This window comes from Trichosurus vulpecula, chromosome 1 (assembly GCF_011100635.1).
Source record: "Trichosurus vulpecula isolate mTriVul1 chromosome 1, mTriVul1.pri, whole genome shotgun sequence".
NCBI classification, from domain to species: Eukaryota; Metazoa; Chordata; class Mammalia; order Diprotodontia; family Phalangeridae; genus Trichosurus; species Trichosurus vulpecula.
The window spans coordinates 163,522,039-163,547,250 of NC_050573.1; the positions used below are offsets into that span (position 1 = coordinate 163,522,039).

Genomic DNA, 25,212 nt, shown 5'->3' on the forward strand with positions numbered 1-25,212 from the left:
ACAACTTCCTCCTATCCTCATCCCATATATCCGATCAGTTGCCAAGTCTCACCAATTCTACCTCTCTGTCTCTTGCCTAAGTCTCCTCTCCAGTCACATGGAAACCTTGCTAATTCAGCTCCTTAGTACCTCCTACATAGATTATTGCAAAACCCTTCTCATTGGCATACCTGCCTCGAATCTCTTGCCTTTTTATTAACTCATTTCCCATATAGGTGTCAAATCTCCCATGCTCAAGAAGCTTCAGTAGTTCCCTATTGTGTCTACCAATTCCTCTTTTTAATCATTTTATCATTCTCCAACTTCTAACCTATCTTTCCAGACTGCTTTCATCCTCACAAATTGCATATGACAGGCAAACTGATCTACTTGCTGTATCTACTACACAACATTCCATTTCCCTACCTCCAACCTTTGCACAAATTCTCGTTCATTAAAGAGTCTCACTTTCACCTTTTCAACTCTCTAGATCCCTTCAAGATTCAGCTTAAATGATGCTTCCTACAACAGACACAGCCAAATCGTTAGTCCTTTCCTAGAGTTTTTATTTTGTTTCATCTACTTACCTGAACACAGCGGACAGAACAGTAGAGGGGGGGTTTGACCTGAAGTCATGAAGATCTGAACTCAAACAGTGCCCCAGACACTATCTAGATGTGTGACCCTGGCAAGTCACTTAGCTAGTCTCAATTTCCTCATATGTAAAAGGTGGACAACAACAGCACCTATGTTTCAGGGTTATTGCCAGGAGAAAATGAGATATTTGTAAAGGGTTTTAACCTTAAAGTGATTCATATACACATATACACATACATATATACAAGTATCTTCAAACCCTAGAACAGTGATATATGCTTGTGTAACTGAAATAAAACTTATGTACTAATACATATTTCTAAATTATGTCTTTCTGTTAACTGAGAATCATGACACAGGAAACTGGTTTTTTAAAAAAACCTTTCTACAAACTACCTTAGTAGCTAATTTTCAATTGTTAGAATATCCTAGATTTTCTCATATTTGATAAGCCTCATTAGTTCTTTCAGAAATCCATGTTTTCTAAGGTGATTTCAATGTATTTTTGAAAAATGAAATTTTTTTCAGTATTTAAAATAAGAATTACTCTAGCCAAAATATTTTTCAGTTTTAAATATCTACAAAGAAACATATAGTAGTGCCATATTTCTTAGCCTTGAAATCATATAATGTGGATATTATCTTTCATGTCTGATACGAATGTCTCCTGGTATAGCTTAAGCACATACACATTCTACTGTTTTTAGAAACACAGAACAATCTAATTACTACCTATCACATAATCCTTTATATACATAATGTGAAATTATCCTGGTGTGTCAGAGTCGAGAATATGGGAAAAGAGTCTATGTAGCCAATGGGATCACTGCTTTTATTTAACCTGTACAGAATAAACTGTGAATTTTGAATAAAAAGGCAGAACACAATCTAAGTTAATATGTAGAAAAATAAAATTCTGGCAAAGTAAAAACTGTTATATTGGGAAAATAAGTAGTATGCTAGTATTTTCTGTACTTACCTAGCAGTGAAACATGTTACAGATATAATATTTTAAGAAATCAGTTTCATGGGTATATAAAATTTTGTATAAGTTAATTTAATGGAATTTACAGTGCATATTGAAAGCATGATACAAATGGTAATTTTAATTTTCTTATATTAATAAGGAAGCACAGTTTGCTACAGATAGCACTTAACATAATTCACATCAAATTTATAATTTGTTACACATCTTTGCAGTTCAGCAAATGCCCTCAATACTGGTAAAAACAATTCTAAAATGTTGTTCACTTAGGACAGAAAATAACTTTGTCTACATTAAAAAATGACAAGATTTTAATATATGCTTATTTAATTCAGGTGTAGAGAATTTTACATGAACTTAAAGAGGGATGAAAATATTTAAAGAGTAATAGAAAATCATTAGTTTTAAAGTTTAAGTGTTCAAAAGCTTATATAACTGTTGATTGATTTGGATTTATGTAACCAAAACTTGGAACATAAAAAAGTAGTGAAAGTTCACATTACCTTTCACATATTTCTAAATATCAAATTACATCAGTTTACCATGAACCTAATTTGAAGGATAATCAAAGATTAAAATGAAAGAAAACAAAAAGACTCTAGGAATAACAGAATTTCTTTTAAAAAAAATTGAGAATTACCTAGCATCCCAAGGTAATATGTAAACAAACCTTTTTGCTGCTCAATGAGTTGTGTCCAGTTCCTATAATAAACTGTTAAGTGGCATCAGTTGTATAGCATTCATTTTAGTGTATGTGACTTTTATGTAGATAAAGGTTTCATTCATTACTTTTGCTACATCATGAAAGTAGCAGAGAGGGGTTAACCTCAACTATTATACTTATTTTAAAAATATGCTGACAGAATTAGGCATCTGTCTTCAGAAAAGCCAGCAGAATTTTTCTACATATTTTAGGCAAGTTTTGACCTAAAACTTTAATACCATCCTGAACAGCCATGCAATTAAACAATCTTGGGAGATATTGCATATGGTAGAATGTGAAGCAGTTTGCACATTTTTGTTTCTGGATAGTATGGCCAAGGTAAAGCAAATCCAGGTTTTTTCAATGGTTTCAGTATTTCATATACTTAGAGCTCTATAAAACTAGAGCCACTAGTATGAGTATATGTACATATATATTAAATAAAGTCTCTTGTCTGCTTCAAATTTAAGGGTAGTTTGTTTTTTTCTGGTCAGTCATCTCAAGGGGGCAATAAATAAAAGTAAAAAAGGCTGAACTGTTTTGCATATCTTTGTGGAAGAATGTAGAACATTTACACTTTTAGAGTTCCAGAAAGGTCACTGTATGGACTGAACAGCTTATGTACAACATCTGTGCAATTTTACTTGGCTGAGTATTTTAATGCAAGAGCTCCTCTTGGACAAGAGTTATTCTTGTCCAAATCCCTCTGTCTCTTCTATTGCAAAAAGCAGTTTCTCCTTTAGCTGTTCGTAGCTTTTATATGGTGGAAGATCCAAACGATTAAAGCTGAATAAGAGAAGATAAAATAAAACATATGTATTTGTATTGAACCATATTTAAGAGAATTATATTTTTAAACCCAAGTTTGATACAGTGATAAAATGTATGTGAGAATTTTGATAAATAGTTATTTGTTTTAACCAAAAGCATTTTGAGAAGAGATAATTTGTTTCTAGTATAATTGATACTGTTGGAAAGTCACTGAATTATCTACAAATCTAGAGATAGCAAGGTGGTTCACTAACTAAAGCTGTGGACCCAGAGTGAGGAAGACCCAAATTAAAATCTGGCTGCAGACGTGTGCTAGCTTAGTGACTTTTGTCACTTGACCACTGTCTGCCTCAGTTTCCTCATCTACAAAATGGGGATAATAATAGCTCCTACCTCCCAGAACTGCTGTGAGGATCAAATAATTTTTTGTAAACTGTTTTACTAATCTTATAATACTATAAAGCATTAGTTACTATTATTAATAGCATCAACCTCTTAAAATCTTATTGTCCAGATATATACATACAGATATATAATATAATTGGACCTTTAGGCAGCCCTGCCTCCTCCATAACTCTACTGCCCCACAAGTAGTTTCAGTGCCTATAGTGAAGGATCCCTGGCCTGGGGCTACAATGGCTCCTCAACCCACCCCAAGGAGCCAGAGCTCAGGCTGGCGTGGGGTCCTCCTGGGCTGGTGCAGGGTCCTACTGCCTGACCACTGGGGAGCTGAATTTGTGTAATGTGAATTTATGTAAAGTGAGAACAGTGTCCTTATACCCACATAGGGTAGATGAAGATCAATCACATTAAAAGAAAATTATTCAATTATCTGCATTCCAAAATTAAGCAAGTATTTGTCTGCCTATGTTTGCCCATGTACCAGTTTCTTACGACATCTCTTGTTCTGTGTCTTGGTATACATATCTTTATCCATTCAAACATTCCACTTCTCTGCCCTTTCCTCCTACCCACCCCCTGCAAACTCTAAGCCTAAAATAACTTTCTATACTTCCAAGAAAAGAGCTTACCTCCTTGATATTTAATAAATATTTAATTGAATACAAAATCTCAAATGTTAATATTCCTAAAAAAAAAAGCAAACTTAACAATTTTTCAGGTCACAATAGCTGAGGATGATGAATGCTTGTCTAGATAGGATGTATCATGCTGTAACAAAAGAGCATTAGTCTAGAAACCATAAAGTGTGGGTTCCACTGCCTCTTCAATTCATCTTGTTTGGCCCTAATAATATTTTTAATTTACAATACAGAATTGTAATACCTATTAAATAAACTCAAAAGTGAGTATTTCTAAGCATGCTTCATGGTAAAATCTGATTATGGGATGTTTGATACTAGTTTATGACATACCAGAAACATATTTATATGCTGCAAACAGAGGACTATACCTCAGAACCAGGAGAAATCTAAAGCTCCCTTCCATTCAAAAGAAATAAGCGATCATTAAACTTACCAAGTATGACTTCTTGGTAACCAGGTTTCTTTGCCAACTTTTTCAATGCAAAACTTCTGAGGACCATTACTCCCTGAAATACAGAAATAAGATTTAAATGGATTGTTAAACACATTTATACTTTGCAAATGGTTAAATTTCGGAATGACTATAACGTAGCTGAGTGAAGAGTCTGCACAAATTATTACTAATTCAACTAGTTTTTTCACCCTTCTCTTTCATCGACCTGGCATCAATTCTAAGTTGTAGCTCTAGCAAGTGACCCCATTTAAGCTTCAAAAACTGAAATTCAGTTAAGGTAAGGTACACTGCTAGTAAAAATGTTATTTCCAAAGAAAGAGAAATCTAATGATTACACTACCCATTCATAATTACAAATGAAACTACAGAGCAACTGTAATGAATTATGCATACCCATGAGCTCAGCAAATCCTCCTAAGGGTAGTCGGCAGGTTCCAGTGACAAACTGCATTAGACGCATTCTAACTTCATTGTCTGTCTCTTTCACAAACTGTGAAACAAAAATTAGTCAAACTTAAAGCAACATAAAACCAACAATAAATTTCTTGGACCTGAAATATTCAAAATACTAATATAAAACAATGAAACCATCTGGAAAATCACATGGCTTGGAGATAGCAGTATGTAATAATGAACGGAAAAAAATGCCAGCACGAATCTTAATGATATTTTCCGTTATATGCTGAAGAAAATTATTGATAAAATTTCTATTTTAAAGGTATGGCAAGCATTTTTTTTAAGGACAAAATTCTTACCAAGATTTTAAAAACTGATGGAACTAGCTGTTTTCCCAAATTCAAACAAATAGTTTCTTCCCATAATTAGGATTCAATGATTTTAAAAGCAGATGGTTTCAAAGTTAATAAATATTCAAGAAGATCAACCTTCTAAATGATGATATTCCTTCCATTTAAGAGATGAGTATTATTAGGTCTGTTTTCCAAGGTGATTAGGGAAAAAGGAAAATAACCCATATGTTCTGAAATATTTATAGCAGCTTTCTTTGCGGCGGCAAAGAACTAGAAATTGAGGGGATGCCCATCAACTGGGGAATGGCTAAACAAGCTGTGGTATAGGATTGTGAAGCAATACCACTGTGTTATAAAAAATGATGAGCTGGTTAGTTTTAGAAAAACATGAGAAGAATTACATGAAATAATGAAGAGTGAAATAAACAGAAGTGAGAGAAAACTGTACACAGTAATGGCAATGTTGTTCGAAGAACAACCATGAATAAGTTATTTTGAGTATTATGATTCCTCAAATCAACTACAAAGGACCTATGAAGGAAGATACTATCCACCTCCAGAGAAAGAACTGGTAAACAGAAGTGTGTGTAGTACGGTTTTACATATATATAAATATCTGTCTCAAATGGTGGCCTTCTTTAGCATGGGGTGGGGAGGGAGAAAAAAAAATAAAATGCACGGCAGAGAACAAAAGAAAACTCAGAAGAAAGCACAGAAAAGAAGTGTAATTTTTAAAATGATGTGTATTACATGGTTTTCAAAAAATAAAAAATAAACAGTGTGAAATGGGAGATTAATGGTTTCTTATTGAATCCTTTTTTGTGTTGTGCTGTATACCTGGAAGTGGTTTTTTCTTTTAGTATTTAAGTTAAAAATGAATTTTGAAAAAATTTTAAAAAGAGAGATGAGTGAACTGATGTTGTGTTCACAGTAAAAGATGAATCATTTGCAGAGTAAAGACTTGATGAGATCATAGAGTTGCAAGGGACCTTAAGAGGTCATTGAGTCCAACTTCCTCATTTTACAGATGAGGAAAGTGGGGCCCATAGGTTAAGTGACTTGTCCAGCAAAACATAGCTGGTAAGAGTGGGGAAAAAATGAGAAGCCTTGGTAGTCTTGATCCCAAGTACAATGACCTATCCATTATTCAATGCTTCCTCCTTGATGCATAACATTTTAAAAATAATTTAAAACTTCAAAATCAGTCCTTAAGTCTCTAGGACAAGAGACCATAGTAGTTCTGACAAGCTATTAAAATGTTCATGTCAAAGGCAATGATGATAATATACTTTATGGTCTCAAACACTTACTAGCTGTGTGACCCTGGGCAAGTCACAACTCTTATTGCCCCTAAAAAAAATACACTTTAATACTTTTAAGAATCTATGATCTTACTGATGTAGTCCCACGATAACAGATCATAAACTCCTCATTCCACCCCATCCTGTCCAAGTCTTGTCCATCTACGTTCTTCCACGTATCTTCACCTTCAGGGGCCATCTTATGTATTGAGAACTCTTCTCTAGAGCCCCTGACAATGCAGAGTAACAAGGAATTCTATAAACTTACCATCAGTTATCCCTCACACTGTCTACCTTATTGACCCTATTTTTTTTCTTAGTCGAGTATCTCTTTGATGACATCTTTTAACAATAGTTTTCCTGAATAATTCTTTACTGGTAATATATTGCAGCCTGTCTGTATCCATCACAAGCCTTTCCATTATCCTTTGGGTAACTCTTCAACTGAATCAACTAGCACTGTTCACCCACTTATCTTTCCTACGTGGTTAGTTAGGGGCAGTTAGGTGGTGTGGCGGATAGAGCACACGGTCTAGTCAGAAGATCTGATTTCAAATCTGGGCTCAGACACTAGCTATGTGACCCTGGGCAACTCACTTAACCCCTATTTGCCCCAGTCCCTCATCTGTAAAATGGGGACACAGTGGAGAAGGAAATAGCAACTCACTCTGTTATCTTTGCCAAGAAAACCCCATGGTCAAGTCCATGGGTCATGAGTGAATGACTTAAAGACAAGAATGTGGTTAGTTAAGTCAAACTCAATTTAATAATCAGGGGTCTCATTTAGGAGGTTCAGCAATGTTTCAGGGCTTGATATAATCAGTACAAAGTCATATGCAAAAAGGAAGTTTTTATCTATGGGAAAATGCCTTATACAGCAAGGTATAAGAAAATTAGAAAGGCAGGAGTCGGCTAGGTTATGAAGAGTTTGAGTGTCAAACAGAGCATTTTGCAACTGATCCCGAAGGACATAGGGAGCCACTGGAGTTTATTGAGAAAGGGGTGACATGGTTGAAGTTATACTTTAGGAAAATTGCTTTAATAGCTGAATGGAGGATGGAATGGAGTGGGGAGAAATGTGAGGCAGGCAGATTCACCAGATTATTGCAAAATGGACCAGGTGTGAAATGATGAGGGCCTGGACTAGGGTGGTAGCAGTGTCAGATGAGAGAAGAGGGCATTTGAAAGATGTTGCAGAGGTGAAATGAATAGGCCTTGGTAACAGATTAGAGGATAACTCCTAGGTTGTAAGGCTGAAGATTATATGATTTTGACTTTTAAAGGCACTCCTCTAAGGAATGTCGTCTATGACAGCATTTTGCACTACAGAATCATTTGCTTTTTTTATAGTCAATAAACGACAAGCAAAGTAGGATCTTACAATGTCTACATTTTCAATAATTATGTGACTGAAGTGGAGTTTAGCAGAAGCTTGGAAACTTCAGTCTAAATTTTGTATCTATTATATACTACCTGTATAAACTTGAGCAAATCAGCAGAATGTAAGCACTCTCAGGGAAGACACTATTTAATTTTTGTTTCTGTTATCTTCAGTACTTTGTATATAACAGAGACTTATCAAATGCTTGTTGAATTGCACAGAAAGCCACTGAACCTCTTAGGCCTCAGTTTCCTCAATTGCATTACAAGAGATTCAGACTCTAATGTCCCTTTTAGCTCTATCTCCTATGATTTGAAAGTACTTGCTTATTTAACAAATAAAAAAAGGCTGATATCTAAGCTGTCATTTTTTTTTTGCATGGAATATATTTTCACATCTGAATTTAAAAATGTAAAAGTCAATACCTGCCAGAACCAAATGATCTGCTTGCTATTTCTTGTGTAATGTCGATATACAGTATTTCTCTGCCAGTCTGCTAAATCGACTTCTTGCATGCCACACAACATCACCTGAGAATCAAGCAAAAGAATTGTTGAATTAAATGACTATAAGATAACTTGGTACACAAACAAAAGACACCCTGTGAAATTTTGAGTAAGATTCTATGAATTATGATGCATGGGGGAGGAGTGGAAAATAAGATCACAATGTATACTTTATAGTATGTATTTTCAGTGCTTTACATTTCTAGTTGACAAATAATATTAACACTGTAGAGGACTATGAAAACTGAAAAAGCCAGAACTACTTATTTCCCCCAAGAGAAGCACATTAAGCCATACCTCTTAAGAGCACTAAAACAGAAACACCTATGATGGTATTCTCAAAATAGATATAATATAAAACATTGTAAAAATATTGTAAAATTATAAAAATATAAAGAATTATTTTGAAAATACTATAAAAATACAAAATAGATATAAAATTCTATTAAAATAACAATAATATATTTGATAGAGTAAATATAAGGAGGGAAAAATACAATAGAAAGAGTACTGGACCAGGAGTCAAAAGGCTCAGATCTTAGCTTTACACATTGCTAATCATGAACTTTGGTTTCCTCATGTATGAAATTGAGATAATCCTAGATGGCTAAGGTTATCAGAAAAGTAATTTGTAAGTTCTAAAGCTCCATATAAATGTAAGCTATTTATATTTGCATTCTTTATGTATTCATTCATTTAGGGAAAAAAAACCTTAAGTTTTTAAAGTATTTTAAGGTCTGTATGCAATTTACGTACAATATCTCATCTAAGTCTTTTAATAACTGTGAGCTGTTACTATAGGAATTATTTTCTCCATTTTTATGGATGAGGAAACAGACTTACAGGGTTTAAGTGACTTGCACATGGTCACAAGGTTTATCTCAGAGGCAAGATCTGAACATTGTTCTTCCTAACTCCAAGACTAGAACTCTATCCACTATGAGTAATTCCTCATTTATCTGGCATCATTAGTGAATAAGAGGTGCCACATAAGTGACTATTTTAGATGAATGAATAACATTGGAAATGGGGAAAAAATAAGACATGAAAATAGGCAGATCATTTACTCTTTTAAAACAAACTTTTTTCATTTTTACATTTTTTAGGGAATTATTTTAAAATGTATTACATATTATCTTACCTTCTTAAACACATGGCATAGAAAGTAATTTAAATATTTGATAATTCAGAGTAACATGCATTACTCTACTGTGTCAAAAAACATCCTATTAGTTCTACTTTGTTTCTTATCAAGCGATGTGAACATGAACAATCATACAGGGCCAAAATATTCTCACTAATAAACCAGGGATACTATTATCTTTGCTACATACATTTAAGTGTAGTTATGAGGATTAAATGAGTTAAAGCATGTGTAACTACTTTGAAAACTGTGACACTATTGTGCAAATGTAAGGTACTGTTCCTCTGTGGAAGGCAGGCAGCTATAAAATCTGCAGCCACCTATTCAAGAGATAGTGTGGTATAGTGGAAAAAGCACTTGCTTTGAGATCAGAGGTTCTACTGTTTACTATCTGGGAGACCAATGGCAAACCACTTAATCCCTCGATTTCTTGAGCTCTGAACTAAGGAGGTTGGGCCAGATGACTGTTAAAGTTCCTTCTGGCTAGAAACAGTATCTTCTTTAAGGGTTATCCCTTGAAAGGGGCTCTGCAAAAACAGGTACCGTAATTCATTGACGGTGTAGCTGGGAATTGGTCTAGCTGTGCCAGTAAACAATGTCGAAGCAGGCCCAAAGATACTAAACTCTTTGACCTGCGGGTAGTGACACCAACTAGGCCGACACCCCAAAGAAAATGAAGAAAAATAAAAAGAACGCATATATAGAAAACATTTATGGAAGTTCTTTTAGTTGCAAAGAACTGGAAACTAAGGGGATGCTCATAGATCAGGGAATGGCTTAACAAATTATCGTATATGAATAAAAGGAAATATTGCTGTGCTATAAACACTTACAAAAGGGATGCTTCCCATCCCAGAAATCTAGGAAGACTTGTATGAACTATGCAAAGTGAAGTAAGAAGAACCAGAAGAACAATTTATACAATAACAACAATACTGCAAAGACAAATAACTCTGAAAAACTAAGATCTCTCACTAATGTAAGTATCAATTATGATTACAAAGGGCAAATGACGTAGCATGCTGTGCACCTCCTGACAGTGAAGATGGATTCAAGAAGAAGAACGAGATACACATTTTAAGATGTGGTCAATGAGGATTTTATTTTGCTTGATTATTTGTTACAAGGATTTTTCTTTTCTTTTTTTTGATGGGGAAGATGGGACAATAAAGCTTGTTAAAACTGGACAAAAATTAAAGTGAGAGAAGAGAAAAAAAAAAGAGAAAAGAGAAAAAAAGTCTCTTCTTAGCGTCCCTTCTTATTTGTTACTTTAAATCATCTATGGGATGGGGGAGCCAGATAATCAAGCTCATCAGCATATGACAAACAGAAACCAGTGCAATTATTCATGAAGTGCTGAACAGTAAAATACCTGCACTGGTTTAGTGACGGCTTGTGATAGTTATTTCAACCACTTAGTGAATCTTTTTATTTTCAAGTTTCGGGCTGTGCTCTAGAACAGTGGTTTCCGAACTGGGGAACACAGACGAGTGACTGGAAGTATGGGAAGAAAATATCACTTCTATTTATTTTTTAAAAACAAGAAAGAAATTTCCTATTTTGGGGGGGGGGCAGGGTTTAACTGTATCATTAATTTTAATTACGTTAGCTATTATGTATATTGTTCTCTTGTTTCTGATCACTCTTCACTGAATCATTTCAAATACAACTTAAGATTTCTTGGGGACTGTGATATTCCAAAATTTGCAGCAATTTGTAATTGACAATAACACATATTAATACACACATGTACATATATATAAAAAACATACCTATACATATATTCTGGGAATAGTTTGGGATCATTAAAGTGCAGCTTCCCAAGTGCAACCAAACCCACTCTCTTAATATATGAATTGACATAAGCACTCTCACTAGGTCTATATTATGATAGTCATGTTTCACGTGAAGTATCCTGCAGGAAGAGTGTGAGTTCCATAATACAAAAGGGTTGAAAGCTTTCACTTGCCTGTTCATTTTTAGTGTGCTGTAAGAGTAGTAGAGTTGAGGAGTGTTGCATTAAATTAATTTATAGATTATATTGACTAGTTTTAACTAAATGAACCATCACAAAATGACAAGTGGCTTAAAAATACTCTTGCAAAGAAACCTCAGTTCACATACAACTGAAAATGGAAGAGCTAACAATTCTAGTACAAGGTCTTTGTCAGTCATGTTATGAGATAAAAACAAGGATGATAAACTCTGACCTGGAGAGGTCAGACAAAAAAAATTAGAAACTATCAAAAGGACATGAAATATCAAACTATAGCCATTATCCTTAATGATGAACCTTGCTATAAGAGTATATAGTGTGCTTTGAAATATTAACTAATGATAGTATAATCAACTAAACACTAAAATTTTCCTGTTAAAAATCAAATGTGTCACCTATAAAAATTCTTTATCCACTCACTCGAAAAACTTGGAAACACAATTTTCTAACCTGTTTTAAAATAGTCCAAATAAAGAATATCAGTGTTGCTGAATTCATTAGTTTAAAATAGAGAAATGAGTGCAACAGCTTCTTATTAGTTTGTAAAAATAACTGTCGGACAATAGAAAAGATGGACATTTTACTAGCCAAATTTCAACAAAAACCTTAGCATAAATGTTGGCTAGGTTTTTGAAAAAAGAGTATAATGACTAAGTGTAATCAGAAGTTACATTTCCGTAGGTGCATTTCTGCCATTTGCTTCTCCATATCTTTGTGAAAAGTGTTAGAATGAAATCAAACCCATACCTTAGAATTGATGTACCACAATGTGTTTAACGATACATATTTTTAAAAAACGTTTATTCAGCCATACTTGTCTAGCTTATTAATATTATGAGTGAGCAAAAAGGCATTTTTCTATCATTAACAAATTAAAATTTTTGTCCCATACTTTTCCATTTCTATTTTGTGTTTATTTTTTTGTGCATGTGCATAATATAAAAATAATTATAAAATAAAAATAATTTTGGGGTATAGGCTCAAAATCTTTTCACTGGTAGAGATGATTAAAAAGTTTGGAAAGCACTGCTCTGTGGAGGGTGAAGGACTGTGTTTTCACAAAATGCCTGCCTTTTGAGAATGACAGCATTTAAAATTTAAAGATTGATTCTTCACAAATACTAAAATTTAGAATTGACGGCACATTTGATTTTAACAAATTTTATTTTTAACCTGAGCAAAAGCTAACTTAAATGTATTGATGAATGATTTCCATAGAGATTTATAATGTTGTAGTAACAGTAATTATATTACAAAAGTAATTTGATGGGAGAAGACGGTCTCAGAATTAGAAAGAGGAAATAAAGGTATGAAAAGGGAGATCGGGGATATCTTAAAGTTGATGCACTTTCTTTTTACTGCTTTGCAGACCGCTGAATAAACATTTGTTGATTTGACTGTGTCCTAATCGCTTAATTCTCCTGCTAGGAAGCTTCCTAGGGTTATGAATGGTAGCAAGGTGAGATGGTCTTTAGATGTAGCTCCAAATAACCAAGTATCTTACACAGAAATTGGGATAACTGTATTCAAGGGCAAAGACATACAAGGAAGTAAGGAAGGTAGTGGGAATAATCCAAGGAAAAATTTGGACTTTTCCCTCTATTCCTGAACTATAAAGAGAGTAAGTGGAGAGAAAATAAACAGGGAAAAGTTCAGGAATCTCTTGTTCTTCCACCTCAGAAATTTTGAAGAGGTCAACTGAGAATGCTTAAGTCTTTTCCATTTTAGAACTTCAACCAAATCTTCCTGAATTTCTATACTTCCTGAGACTTTTCTTCCACGGCTATCTTTTATAATATTTCATTATTTTTTTTAAACTTTTCTGTATTTTTATATCTACAAGCAGACTGTGACTCCATGAGAGCAGGGGTCATATCTTAGATTTTTTTTTATATTCCTACGAAGTATAGCACAGTGGATTAAACCTAATAATCAATACCTCATAGCTATTTGTCCAAAATTCTACCCTCTCAAATTATTATTTCATATAGGCCACTAACTTGGGGAAACAACAGTTCAGTTACTATTGCCTATGACAAATTTCTTCAGCAAACTATGGCTATCGGGTAAAACTGCTTTTGTATGGGAGAGCTAAGAATGGTTTTCACATTTTAAAATAAAGTTGTATTGTACTTAAAAAAGTAAAAACCATTTTTAACTAGTGCAAGGACAGGGGCCTCAAGCAAGATCCCTGTCTCAGATGGTGAGCAAATAGCAGGATTCAAAATTATATTGTCTAATACAATGTAGGTAGGCAATCCTCAGTAAAGAAAAAACCTTATAAATTTATCATTTCCTACAATATCTCTTCAAAAGAACCTGACCTCCAGTTCTTTTTCATCAAAGTACTGAAGCCACTGAAGGGGAACAACTTCATTAAAACCATCAAGGAAAGCTTTGGTTTGGTCTTGTACTCCTCGAGAAAAACGCCATTCTGCCATCAAACTGAAAATAAAGGAGATATTTTAAAAATGAACATCTGCGTGTTAAGGAAAATGCTTAGAAATCCTGGGATCTTCTATTACCATTTTCATGTATAAAGGCCTTTTTTCAACCCTCAATTTTCCAATGAACTATACATATTTAGTTTTTAGCTATTAAATGAGCATATTCACTATGAAAGAGATGCTACATAAAGCAACATATGTGAATCTAAAATTAGACCTATTTAAAATGGTGATGGCAACATTTTGATACAAAAATGATTATATGCTCAGGAAAAAATCACAAGATGATAAAAACTGCTACACTTCAGAGCTTAATGTTACAAATTAAAGATATAATTCAGGCAGGAGAAAGATAAGACTTCTATTATCTACAGGATGAACTGGAGCTAAGAAAAAAATATCTAAAAAACAATGCTGTACAATTCCGTCATCCTAGATAGAAGGGATAAGAATCATTGTCCAAAATGACAAGTAGAAAATTACATATATTTAAAGGGTTTATAACTGTAACTGTTCCTCAAATTCCATCTCTTCCATGAAGTTTTACCCAGTAATCTTTCCCTAATTTTTCTATACTCCTTTTGGTAAATGTATGGGTCATTCATTTGGCAATTATTATGTAATAATAATTTGGCAAATATTATATGATAGTTAAGTTACCCATTTATGTCTAAACTCCTCGAGGGCAAGAACAGTGTTTTAAATGTTTTTGCAGTTAACAGTATTTAAAATATTTTTAAATGTCTACAGCACCCATCACAGCACTTTTCACATAGATAGGCATCCCAAAACTATGTGATAAATGAGTCATTAAAACATTCCTATGTAGTATAAAGCTAAAGATATTGCTTAAATTGAAGAAAAACAAGATACAAGGGAATTAGTGACTTCCAAAGGCCTTGACCTTGTCGGTGGTTGGTCTAACTCATTATTACTTTCTTACCAGCTTTTTACATAGAGTAGTACACATCAACCAACATTCCAATATCATTATGAAGAGTGCTTATATTCGGACACACAAAGATAAATTAAAAATAAATTAAAATAATACCATTAATAATAACCTTGAAGATCAACAGAAATTATGACCTCAGACTGCAGAGATAAGGTAGGTAAAAACCATACGTAATTAACATTTTAAATCTTATTTGGTGTCAAATTTCATATAAAGCATTTTCTAACAACACACAAAAAGCTCTAAATCATTTTGCAACAAAATTTTGGGAGGTCAAAATATTTCCTTTCTCCTAGCCAATTAATTTTAATAAAGGTTCCCACTAGTTTTTATTGAACTGTATCATCATACCCAATATACTCTTCTTTGTTCTCCTCAGTCACCAGGATATTAGAACCTCCCAACTTCAGATCATGCGAAGTCACTTTTCCCAAAATCTCCATATCAACTGAAAAATACATTTCCAGGCCACATTCTTCAATGTTGTTGTCTCTGGATTAAGAATAATAATAATATTAACAAAAACCACAAATTTCGAGTAAATGAGGTACTGAAAACAGAAACCTTAAGTTCCACGTGAAGTTATATGTAGAATCTACACTGAATTACATGCCATCTTGGGGGAACTGAGAAAATTTGGAACCCTAAAACTTGTGGAACTGAATGTTGTAAACTAAAAATAAAAATTCATTAAAAAAAAGAAGAAAACAGAAACCTACAAACCTTATCCAGATGAGAGAGTTATAGAATTCAGTATCAATAGATTCCAAATCTTTAATAGTAAGCTTCTTACTTAGCATACGTTTGTAGAATGGTAAAGAAAAACCAGTATCAATAAATTTTCCATGAAACAGTGCCTGCCCAGAAAAATAAAAAAGGTTGAGGTTTACATAATAACTAGTATTTTTTCAGAACACAATAATTGAGAAATTAAAAAACTTCATGGTGAATGGCTGAATAACCCAATGGCATATCAATACAATGGAACATTAACCATATTATTACAAGTAATAAATAGGGTTTAAAAAGAAACTTGGAAAAATTTATGAAGTACTATGCAATGCGGCAAACAGGTCTGGACTCAATCAATTTACAAGCATTTAGTAAACTATTACTGTGTTTCCCAGGTAACATACCAGATGCTAGGGATACAAAGACAAATTAATGTCTACTATTAAAAAACTGTTAAAGAATAGTCTATTGAGGGGGGAGGGGGGTAACAACATGTTCACCTATAAATGTATATATAGAAAAAAAAGGAAAATAAACACTAGGTAGAGTTAGGGAGGGAATCCAACATGATAGCTATCCCTCCCAGTTTTGGGTAATCTACAGATTTTATAAATTAGTCATATGTCATCATTAATTCAATAATGAAAATGTAATGGGCACATGGTCAAAGATAAATCTCAACAGCAGAGGCTCTTTTCTATAATGACAATGATTCATTAAGACTACTTTTGGGGTCTGGACATTCAAACATTTTAGAATATAGCATACTACTATCATTTAGTCCTTATTGCTAAGAAAGCACACTTTTTTTGCTGACTCATATGTTTTAAACATATAAATACATGATAATAATTGACACTTGTATGGCGCTTTAAGGTTTTTATATCTCATATTATCTCATTTGATCCTCACAAAACTCTGTGATATAAGTAGCACAGGCACTAGGAATCTCTATTTGACAGGCACTGCCAAGATAAGAAGCTAAGGAAAACTGAGGCTGAAGAAACTGAGGTTCAAAGGGTTTAAATGACTTGTTTGTGGACACGGAACTAATAAGTATATGAAGTAAGACTTAAGCTAGTGTCTTTTGACTACCAAGCCAATACTCCATTTACACCAGATTGGCTTTCCCTAAGTATTTATTCTATTCTACAATGACTATTACCTTTTTTTGAATTCCTATAGGGTTTAGTAGCTCTAATAAAACAGAAGTCTATCCAGTAATGCCTGATTTGGTCTCCCTCAGTTACTACTACATTTGAATGCTTTCTCTGCAAAATCAAATAATTCCATGGCTACATATATTTTGTTGGCTAGGCCTGATATCAAGTGATTAGGAACAAATCTTTTTGGCCTTATATATTGAAATTACTTTTTTAGTACAAACTTTCTTCATTGACTACATAATTTTGCTAATATTCATCTACCATTAAAATTTAAAAATTTAAAAAATTTCCAAACAGGAAATAATGGCTTTCAGATAAGCAAAAATGTCATTTATTTGATATCAGCAAATTCTAAATTCAGTTAACAAAATGGTAATACAAAAATCAAGAACTAACCATAGCAATAAAGCGGCCAATGAAACAGAAGTACGAAAGATGATCTGGATTGATTGTTGATGCCGGATTAATCTGAAGGCAGTAATTGCTTTTTCCAGCATATTCAAACAAACAATACATAGGATTCAGCACTTCATGGGAAAGTAAAAAAAACCATTCTCTACAAGAAAGAAAACAGGATCAAGTCATTCGTGTCTTCGATTACTAAATGCACAGGGTATAAAACAAAATGATCAACAGTCACTAATTAAGCAAACATACATCTCATCATACAAGCTTCATGCATTCTTTTAATGGGTGCAGGATAAATTATGAACTCCTCTGCCTAGCATGCAAGCTCTTAACTCTCCAAACTTATTTCTCACTAATTTTTTCTATGTATAAGCTTTGCATGAAGTCTACTCTTTGTTTTTCAAACAGAACATGTATATAGTTCTACTACCTCCACACCATTTGCTCACAGGGACTCTGCCAAAATACCTTTCTTGGGGGTCGGGGGTGGGGATAAGGGATTCTCAAGTCCCAGTTCACATTCTACCTTCTCCACAAAGCACCCTTGATCACCTCTTATCATAGTCAATACTTTCTATGAATTCTCTTATCACATATTGTTTGTGCTACGCCTTTCATAATTAACATAAAAAAACTTTTATTTTTTTTGGTTTTTTGGCAGGGCAAATGGTGTTAAGTGACTTGCCCAAGGTCACATATGAAAACTTTTAAAAACATTTTCTGGTGAGCATTTAAATTTTCATGGTAAAAAATCTGTGTTCCAAATGCTTAGAACATGCTTTACACATAAGTTTTTGTCACTGATGATGACATATGCAATGCTATGAACATATAGTAGTCAATGTATCATCAACAAAACCAAAATCATTAACAAAATAAATATTTATTTCATTAATTCATCAAACATTAAGAAAGAACTGTACTGGAAAAGCAGTAAATCATCAGAGATGTGAAGGAACCGGGAAAAAAAAAGCTATGTCGGTAAGAAACAGTAAGGATTAATCAACAGGCAGACTATAAGCTTCACTGGCATTCACATGATATCGATGATAGATGTTGAGTGGACTTTCTGAAGAAGAATTAGAAGACTGTATTTAATATCACACAGAATATTAAATACGGATGGGCTGTGCACTGTTGGAAGAAGTATCCACATCAATAAGTTCACAGATCTATCAAAAATAGCAGTACTATATACAAATTTCTGGGACAAGTAAGGCATATACAAAAATAATTTCATTACAAAACGTATAAATGATGCAAGAAAAATGAATAAAAGTTATGAACAAGGTCATCTGGGAGATCAGTTGTTCAATTTGAGTGGGAGTGAAAAGGAAGGCTTCATTTAGATTAGAATTTCAAAAAACTTCATTAAAAATATGGGAATGTCTCATTTTAATAAAACCTAAAATAGAAATATCTGAAATTACAGCAAGATATAACAATTCATAATATTATTTAAACTCATTTGTGCTTTTATAAGAATGTATCTATTTCACAAAATGACATAACCTTGGGATTTGAAAAGAAATCATTTGTTTTGTCTTTTTACCTTGCCAGGCCACCATAATCAAGTCCTTCTTCTCCTCTGAATATTACATACAATCTCCTCCTCAAGTCATAGGGTTTTAGAGCCATGATCTGGTAAAAAAGCAAATAAATTCAGAAACATAAAAAAAACTACAATCTTAAACATTTTGCCATGCAACCAAATTGTTTAATGTTTATCTAGATCAAATATTTCAAACATGTAGGCAATGTTGCTCCAACAAGATTTAAATATAATTGGGAAATAGTTAACAAAATAAATAAAAATACAATAGAACATAGAATTATCTAAGTCAATAGGTGGATCATCTTTATTCTATTTTAGTTTGACACCACTGACCTAGATGATAAAATTCACATAACTCTGTATCTTATAAACCTTTAAATCAGCAGTATCCAAAGTTGTGCAATGCTGAAATCATATTTGAAATCACTATTCACCAAATAAGTCAAAGGGCTATTTTGTGCTCAGCAGAATTAATCTAATATTCTAATAAAGAAAGTCCTTAAATACCAATGTTATATCTGAAAACGCTGCAAAATGAGTAACAGTTTGTACTATGTTTGACACTTCAGGGAGAGACAAAAGAAATAGGAGATACAGCCTGTATCTTTGAGGAATTTTTAGTCTACCTCAAAAGAATATGTATCCATGTAAAAAACTGAGAAGTGTACTAGGCAGAATAGAGTCAAGTACAAATATATATTTACTCAACTTTTTGCAAACATGGGCAAGACAATCTTCTCACTGTGATACCATCTACCTATGTTTTTCATTCATATTATTTCTCCTTTCGGAAGATAAATCTTTGTTAAAATTATAATAAAAAATTTTGAAAAGCAATAGCAAACACAAACATTTTAATATACAAAGAAAAACAAGAAAGAGGATTGTGTAAGGAAACAAAACTTCTATTAGGCATTTTTTTTCCTTTAAAGTATGTATTACATTTTGGACAGCTAAATGGCGCACTGGATGGAGTGTCAGGCCTGGAGCCAGGAAGATCTGAATTCAAATCTGATTTCAAACGCTTACTAGCTATGTGGCCCTGGACAATTCACTTACGACTATTTGCCTCAAGTTTCCTCATCTGTAGAATGAAATGGAGAAGAAAATGGAAAACACCACTCCAGTGTCTTTGCCAAGAAAACCCCCAAAATGGGGTCATAAAAAGTCAAGACACAGGACTTCCGGGAGCCAGGATGACAAAATAAGTAGTAAACTGCTGTAACTCTCTCTCATATTCACCTCCAAACAACCATAAAATAGCACCCCAAAACAAATCCTGGAGCAGCAGCACAAGTAAAAAAGACAAGGTGAAAACAATCTTTTAGTCCAAGAAACTTGAAAGATTGGCAAGAAAGGTCCATCTCACTCGGGTAAAAGGGGAGCGTGTTCCAGGACAGGAAGCACTCCAGCAAACCAGGAGGAAGAGTCTGAGCCCCAGTGTGGTGGAGCAGGCAAATGCCAGCACCAAGAGCCCCCATGTGCCTTAACATAGCCAAGGGAACCAGCAGACTCCACCTCTGAGAACCACCATGTACTTCAGTGTAGCCCTGCGCAAATAGGCACCCTCCAGCATGACAAGAAAGTAGGCCAGACCTCCATGTACTTCACTGTAGCCCCAGGTAAACTGGCATCCTCCAGTGGCCAGACTTCGATGTGCTTCAGTGTAGCCATGGGGAAACACAAACATCCCAGCGGGACTCAGTACATGCCAGACACCACCATCAGGACCTCGGCTCAGCAACAGGTAAGCTGACAGACCCCTTCGGCCTCCAGCAGTGCCAGCCATCCCTACTCCACCCTCTCCCCACCCCCAGCACAGCACCAAACATGAGGTCCCCAGGGGGCCTCAGGGCAACATCAGTGCAACACCAGGTAAACAGCCAGGGCCTGCAGCCACTGGCACAAGAAGACTGAAACATGGCCTCTTCCACCCCGGGTGCAGAGCTCAAATTTAGAAGCAAATATCCACCCCACCCCACCCCAAAAAGCAAAAAACAACAACAACAAATAATTCAACTAAAGAAAGTTATTATGGTGACAGGGAAGACCAAAATACAAACTCAGAAAAGGACAACAATGTCAAAACACCTATGCATGAAACTCTAAAGAAAAATAGGAAGTAGTCTCAAGCCCAGAAAGAACTCATGGAAGAGTTCACAAAGGAGCTTAAAAATAATTTAAGAGAGATAGAAGAAAAAATGGGAAAAGAAATGAGAGCGATGCCAGAGAATTATGAAAAAAGAGTCAACAGCTGAGAAAACTTCTTGAAAGGTAGAGCTGGCCAAGTGGAAAAGGAGAAACAGAAATCTACTAAAGAAAACAACTCCTAGGGGAGTACCATTGGCCAGGTGGAAGAGAAAATACAAAAGCTAATTGAGGAAAAGAAAAAGACCGACACAACTGAAATGACTGAGCAAATATATTACATTTAACAATGTAGTACAGTACCCAAATTGCTCTACTAATACAAATTCTACATTAAAGCTTCCTTTAAGACTCAATTTAAGACCTACAGCTCCTTTGTTAAATTTCTCACTTAACTCCACAATGATCTTTACCTTTTCATGAGTTTCTGTAGGACTTAATACAATACTCATCACAAAGAACTGGTCCCTGCTTTGGTTTTCTTGAATTAATTCTCAACTAGCAAAAGATAAGGAGATTCTTTCTTTGGGTCTCAGCCTTCATTCAAGATTTATATATAGAACTCCTTCCCTTACTGAGTCCAGTTATAGCCAAATATCACAATACCACTACTACATCTATAACACAAAGAGATCAAACAAAAAGGAAAAGGACCTGTATGCACAAAAATATTTATAGCACCTCTTTTTGGAGTGGCAAAGAATTAGATATCGAGTGGATGCTCCTCAAGTGGGGAACAGCTGAACAAGTTGTGGCATATGACTGAGATAGAGTACTGATGTGCCAGTGGCTTCAGAAAAACATGGCAAGAACTATGTGAAATTATGCAAAGTGAAATGAGAAGAACCGGGAGAGTACTACGTATAGTAACAGCAATGTTGCAATGATGACCAACTATGAAAGACTTGGGCATCCTGATCAATACAATGATCCAAGACAATTTCAAAGGACTCATGATGAAAAACTGCTATCCACCTCCACAGAGAGAATCGATGAACTCTGGGCAAATTGAAGTATAATTTTCTCACTTTATTTTTCTTGTGTTTTGGGAAAATATGGTTAATATGGAAATATGTTTTGCATGAGTTCAGATGTATAATTAAAAAAAAAAAGAAATAATGAAGAGAGAGTTTCATAAAAACCTGAGAAGACTTATATGCACTGGTAGAGAGTGAAGTGAGCAGAACCAAGACAACAATTTACATAGTAACAGAAATACTGTAAAGATAATAAGCTGTGAAAAACTTAGTAACTGATCAACACAATGATCAAACACAATTCCAAAGGCCTCATGATGAAACATGTTATCCACACCTCTAAGAGAAGAGATGGTACACTAACTACAACGTACAGACTTAAATATATTTTCTTCTTTTTTTTCCCTTTTTTTTGGGGGGGGGAGGTGTTGGGGAACCACAGCTAATGCAGAAATTTGTTTTGCATGACCATATATATTGTAATGAGTTTCACTTTTCTTGCCTTTTTGATCTCATGTTAAAGGAGAGATCATTTAAGAATCATTAGACTCACTAAAGGCCAAGATGAAAACAGAACCTTGATACCATTTTTCAAGAAATCATAAATGAAATAATTCACATTTATTAGAAGGAAAAGAAAAAATAGAAAGAATCCACTGATTACGTCCTGAAACAAACTCAAAATGAATAGTCACAGGAATGTTATAGCTAAAATCTAGAATTCCCGTGTTTAAAAAACCAAAACTAATTTCCGAAGCAAAAATTAATACTATAAAGAAAGAATTGATGAGATAGTAATGAAGAGGTAGTGAAGACAGAGTCTAGGTGTTTGGCACTCTAAAGGAAGAGTAACACAGGATGATATGTTGAGGGAATCAAGGTCAAAGGAAAAACTTTTAAACATAGGTGATACCTGAGCATGTTTGTGGACTGTAGGTAAGGAGAAATTTTGTTATGACTACGTTTCCATTTAATACTAATGCCCCTACAATCCTTACCCAGGAAGATTGTAATTGTAAAGTTTAAGTAAAATAAAGCACACATATACACATAAATCTCTATAAACACAAAAGGCAATATCCTACAAATGATCAAAAATTCCTGTAAGGAGTATAGTTGCTATTTTGAGAATATCTTGTCATGATTTAAAGGGAAAATTTTTTTTCCTTACAAAATTAACAACACATTTACTGAGACCGAGACTGCATTTAGGCTAAATTATACCATTTTCCTTTTGTTTTCTTGGCTAAAGTCCTAGGGTTTACAAAACCAATCAGAGGAAAAGAAATGAACATAGTAGTTATGCCAAATTCAACCAATTTAAAGGTAAGGATCATAATCTTCAGGCTGCTTTAAAAGTCTTTCTTTTAACACATGATGGGAAAGGGAGAGAAATATTACTTATTAAAGACTTGAATGTAGTAGTATTTGAACATAAGTTACATTTCTTACTCCATCCGGAGAAGAGAAATTTTCATGGAGGTTCCTGACCTTACATCTCAAAATGTTTGAATGATGAATCAAAATTCACTGTATAGTTACTCTAAATCACTATTAGTACAGGTATAGATGGAATGTTGCACATTAAGCCAAATAAAAGTTTCAAGTAAATGTCTGCTATATGATTTATAAGCTTAAAAAAAGAATACCTCCATATTTACAAAATTTATGATATAATAAGCCAACATATCTTTTTGTATTTTTTGGTAAAAATAAGAAATATTGAAATATAGTCTTACCTGTTGGAAAGAGTCTTCAAACAATGTCTGCCGGGACACGTTGATTTTCACATGGCTGGGTAGTGCATTAGACTAGAAATATAAGTAATATCACTTAATATACATATATGCTTTATATAAAGCCAAAACCAAATATCTTTATGAATGCCATATTTTTAGTACCTGGCATAAATAACGGAAGTGTGCAAGTTTCCACCTAAAGCTGCGTTCATAAGCAATTTGTGGGCCTTTAGTTCTAAACGAAATAGAAAATGAATTAGTAGAATCATATAAACTCAGAGTTAGAATAAATCTCAAAGTTCACCTAGTTCAACCTCACTTAGCTTCTACCTAAAGACCTCTAGTAATGGGGAACTCACAAGTTGACTGCAATTTAGAGTGTATGGGGAGACTAATTGTAGTATATCTGGAAAGATAGGCTACAGCTATATTGTGAAAGACTAGTTTACATTTTATATTAGAGACCACAGAAACACTGATGCTTTCTGAGCAGGGGAGTAATATGATTAAATTCACACTTTAGGAATATCAATTTGGCATCTGTACAGAAAATATATTGGGAAAGAGAAGAGAATGGAGGCAGGGAGAATAAGAGGAAGCTATTTCAGTAGCTCTTTGCAAGAGATGATGAAGGCCTGAACTAAAGTGATGGCTAGGTTAAATACAGAGAAGGAAATGAATGGGAGATTTCTTGTGTAGAACTGATGAGACTTAGCAAGTGACTGGGTATAAGCAGTAAGGGAGAGTGCAGAGTCAAATATGGCTCACTTAAAAATATGGAATCTTAGGAGGAAGAATGGATTTGGGGTCAAAGAAAATGAATTCCATTTTAAATATGCAGAGTTTAAGATGTCTATGAGACACCCAGGTAGAGAAGTCCAAGAGATGGCCAACTGGTGAGGAGGGACTAGAACTCAGGTGGGATATAAGTACTGAATATATTAATTTTGGAGTTCAACCCACGGAAGCTGATGAAATTACCAAAAGAGTTTAAAGGGAGAAAAGGAAAGGCAGGAGAAAAAATTGGAAAAACCCCCAAGTCCTCTAAATTGGGTATCAAGAGCTCATTTCTGTCACTCAGTTCCTATGTGAACTTGAAGAAAGTGAATTAACTTCTCTGGGCTTCCATTCTGTCATCTATAAAATGAGAGATGGACCAGATGGCCCCCATAATCCCTTTTAGCTCCGAATCTATGCTGCTATACTCAAAGGCATTTTTGACCTTGGATAGCCCCAAACAGCCTTGGTACAGATCCACATATAGAGGGTGGGACATGGATGATGACCTAAAAATGAGACTGACAAGGAGCATTAGGCAGAAAGAGAACCAGGAGAGAGTAGCATCAGGAAAAACCCTGGAAGAAAAGGGTAACAGAAAGATAAGGAGTCCAATAATAACAAAAGGACAAGGATGAAACCTTGAAAAAGGCAATTAGATTTAGTAATGAACAGATTATTGGTTAAATGTGCAGTGAG

The 25,212-nt window shown here is 34.2% G+C and overlaps 1 protein-coding gene across 6 annotated transcripts in view; it reads right to left on the reverse strand.

Annotated features, from left to right (window-relative positions):
* Window positions 1–1,389: 1,389 nt before the first annotated feature.
* Window positions 1,390–25,212, reverse strand: part of WWP1 (WW domain containing E3 ubiquitin protein ligase 1) — a 150,930-nt gene continuing 127,107 nt past the window's right edge. For 5 of the 6 annotated variants that reach the window (XM_036753157.1, XM_036753161.1, XM_036753159.1 and 2 more), the window contains 11 exons: window positions 23,899–23,971; window positions 23,737–23,808; window positions 18,870–18,958; window positions 17,306–17,465; window positions 15,735–15,868; window positions 15,363–15,503; window positions 13,934–14,054; window positions 8,389–8,493; window positions 4,926–5,022; window positions 4,512–4,584; window positions 1,395–3,050 (listed from right to left, as the gene is read on the reverse strand). In XM_036753157.1, coding sequence (XP_036609052.1) covers window positions 2,951–3,050; window positions 4,512–4,584; window positions 4,926–5,022; window positions 8,389–8,493; window positions 13,934–14,054; window positions 15,363–15,503; window positions 15,735–15,868; window positions 17,306–17,465; window positions 18,870–18,958; window positions 23,737–23,808; window positions 23,899–23,971 — 1,165 coding nt within the window. In that variant the 3' untranslated portion in view covers window positions 1,395–2,950. Of the gene's footprint in view, window positions 3,051–4,511; window positions 4,585–4,925; window positions 5,023–8,388; window positions 8,494–13,933; window positions 14,055–15,362; window positions 15,504–15,734; window positions 15,869–17,305; window positions 17,466–18,869; window positions 18,959–23,736; window positions 23,809–23,898; window positions 23,972–25,212 lie in introns of all 6 variants that reach the window. The other variant, XM_036753156.1, reaches the window with a different exon arrangement.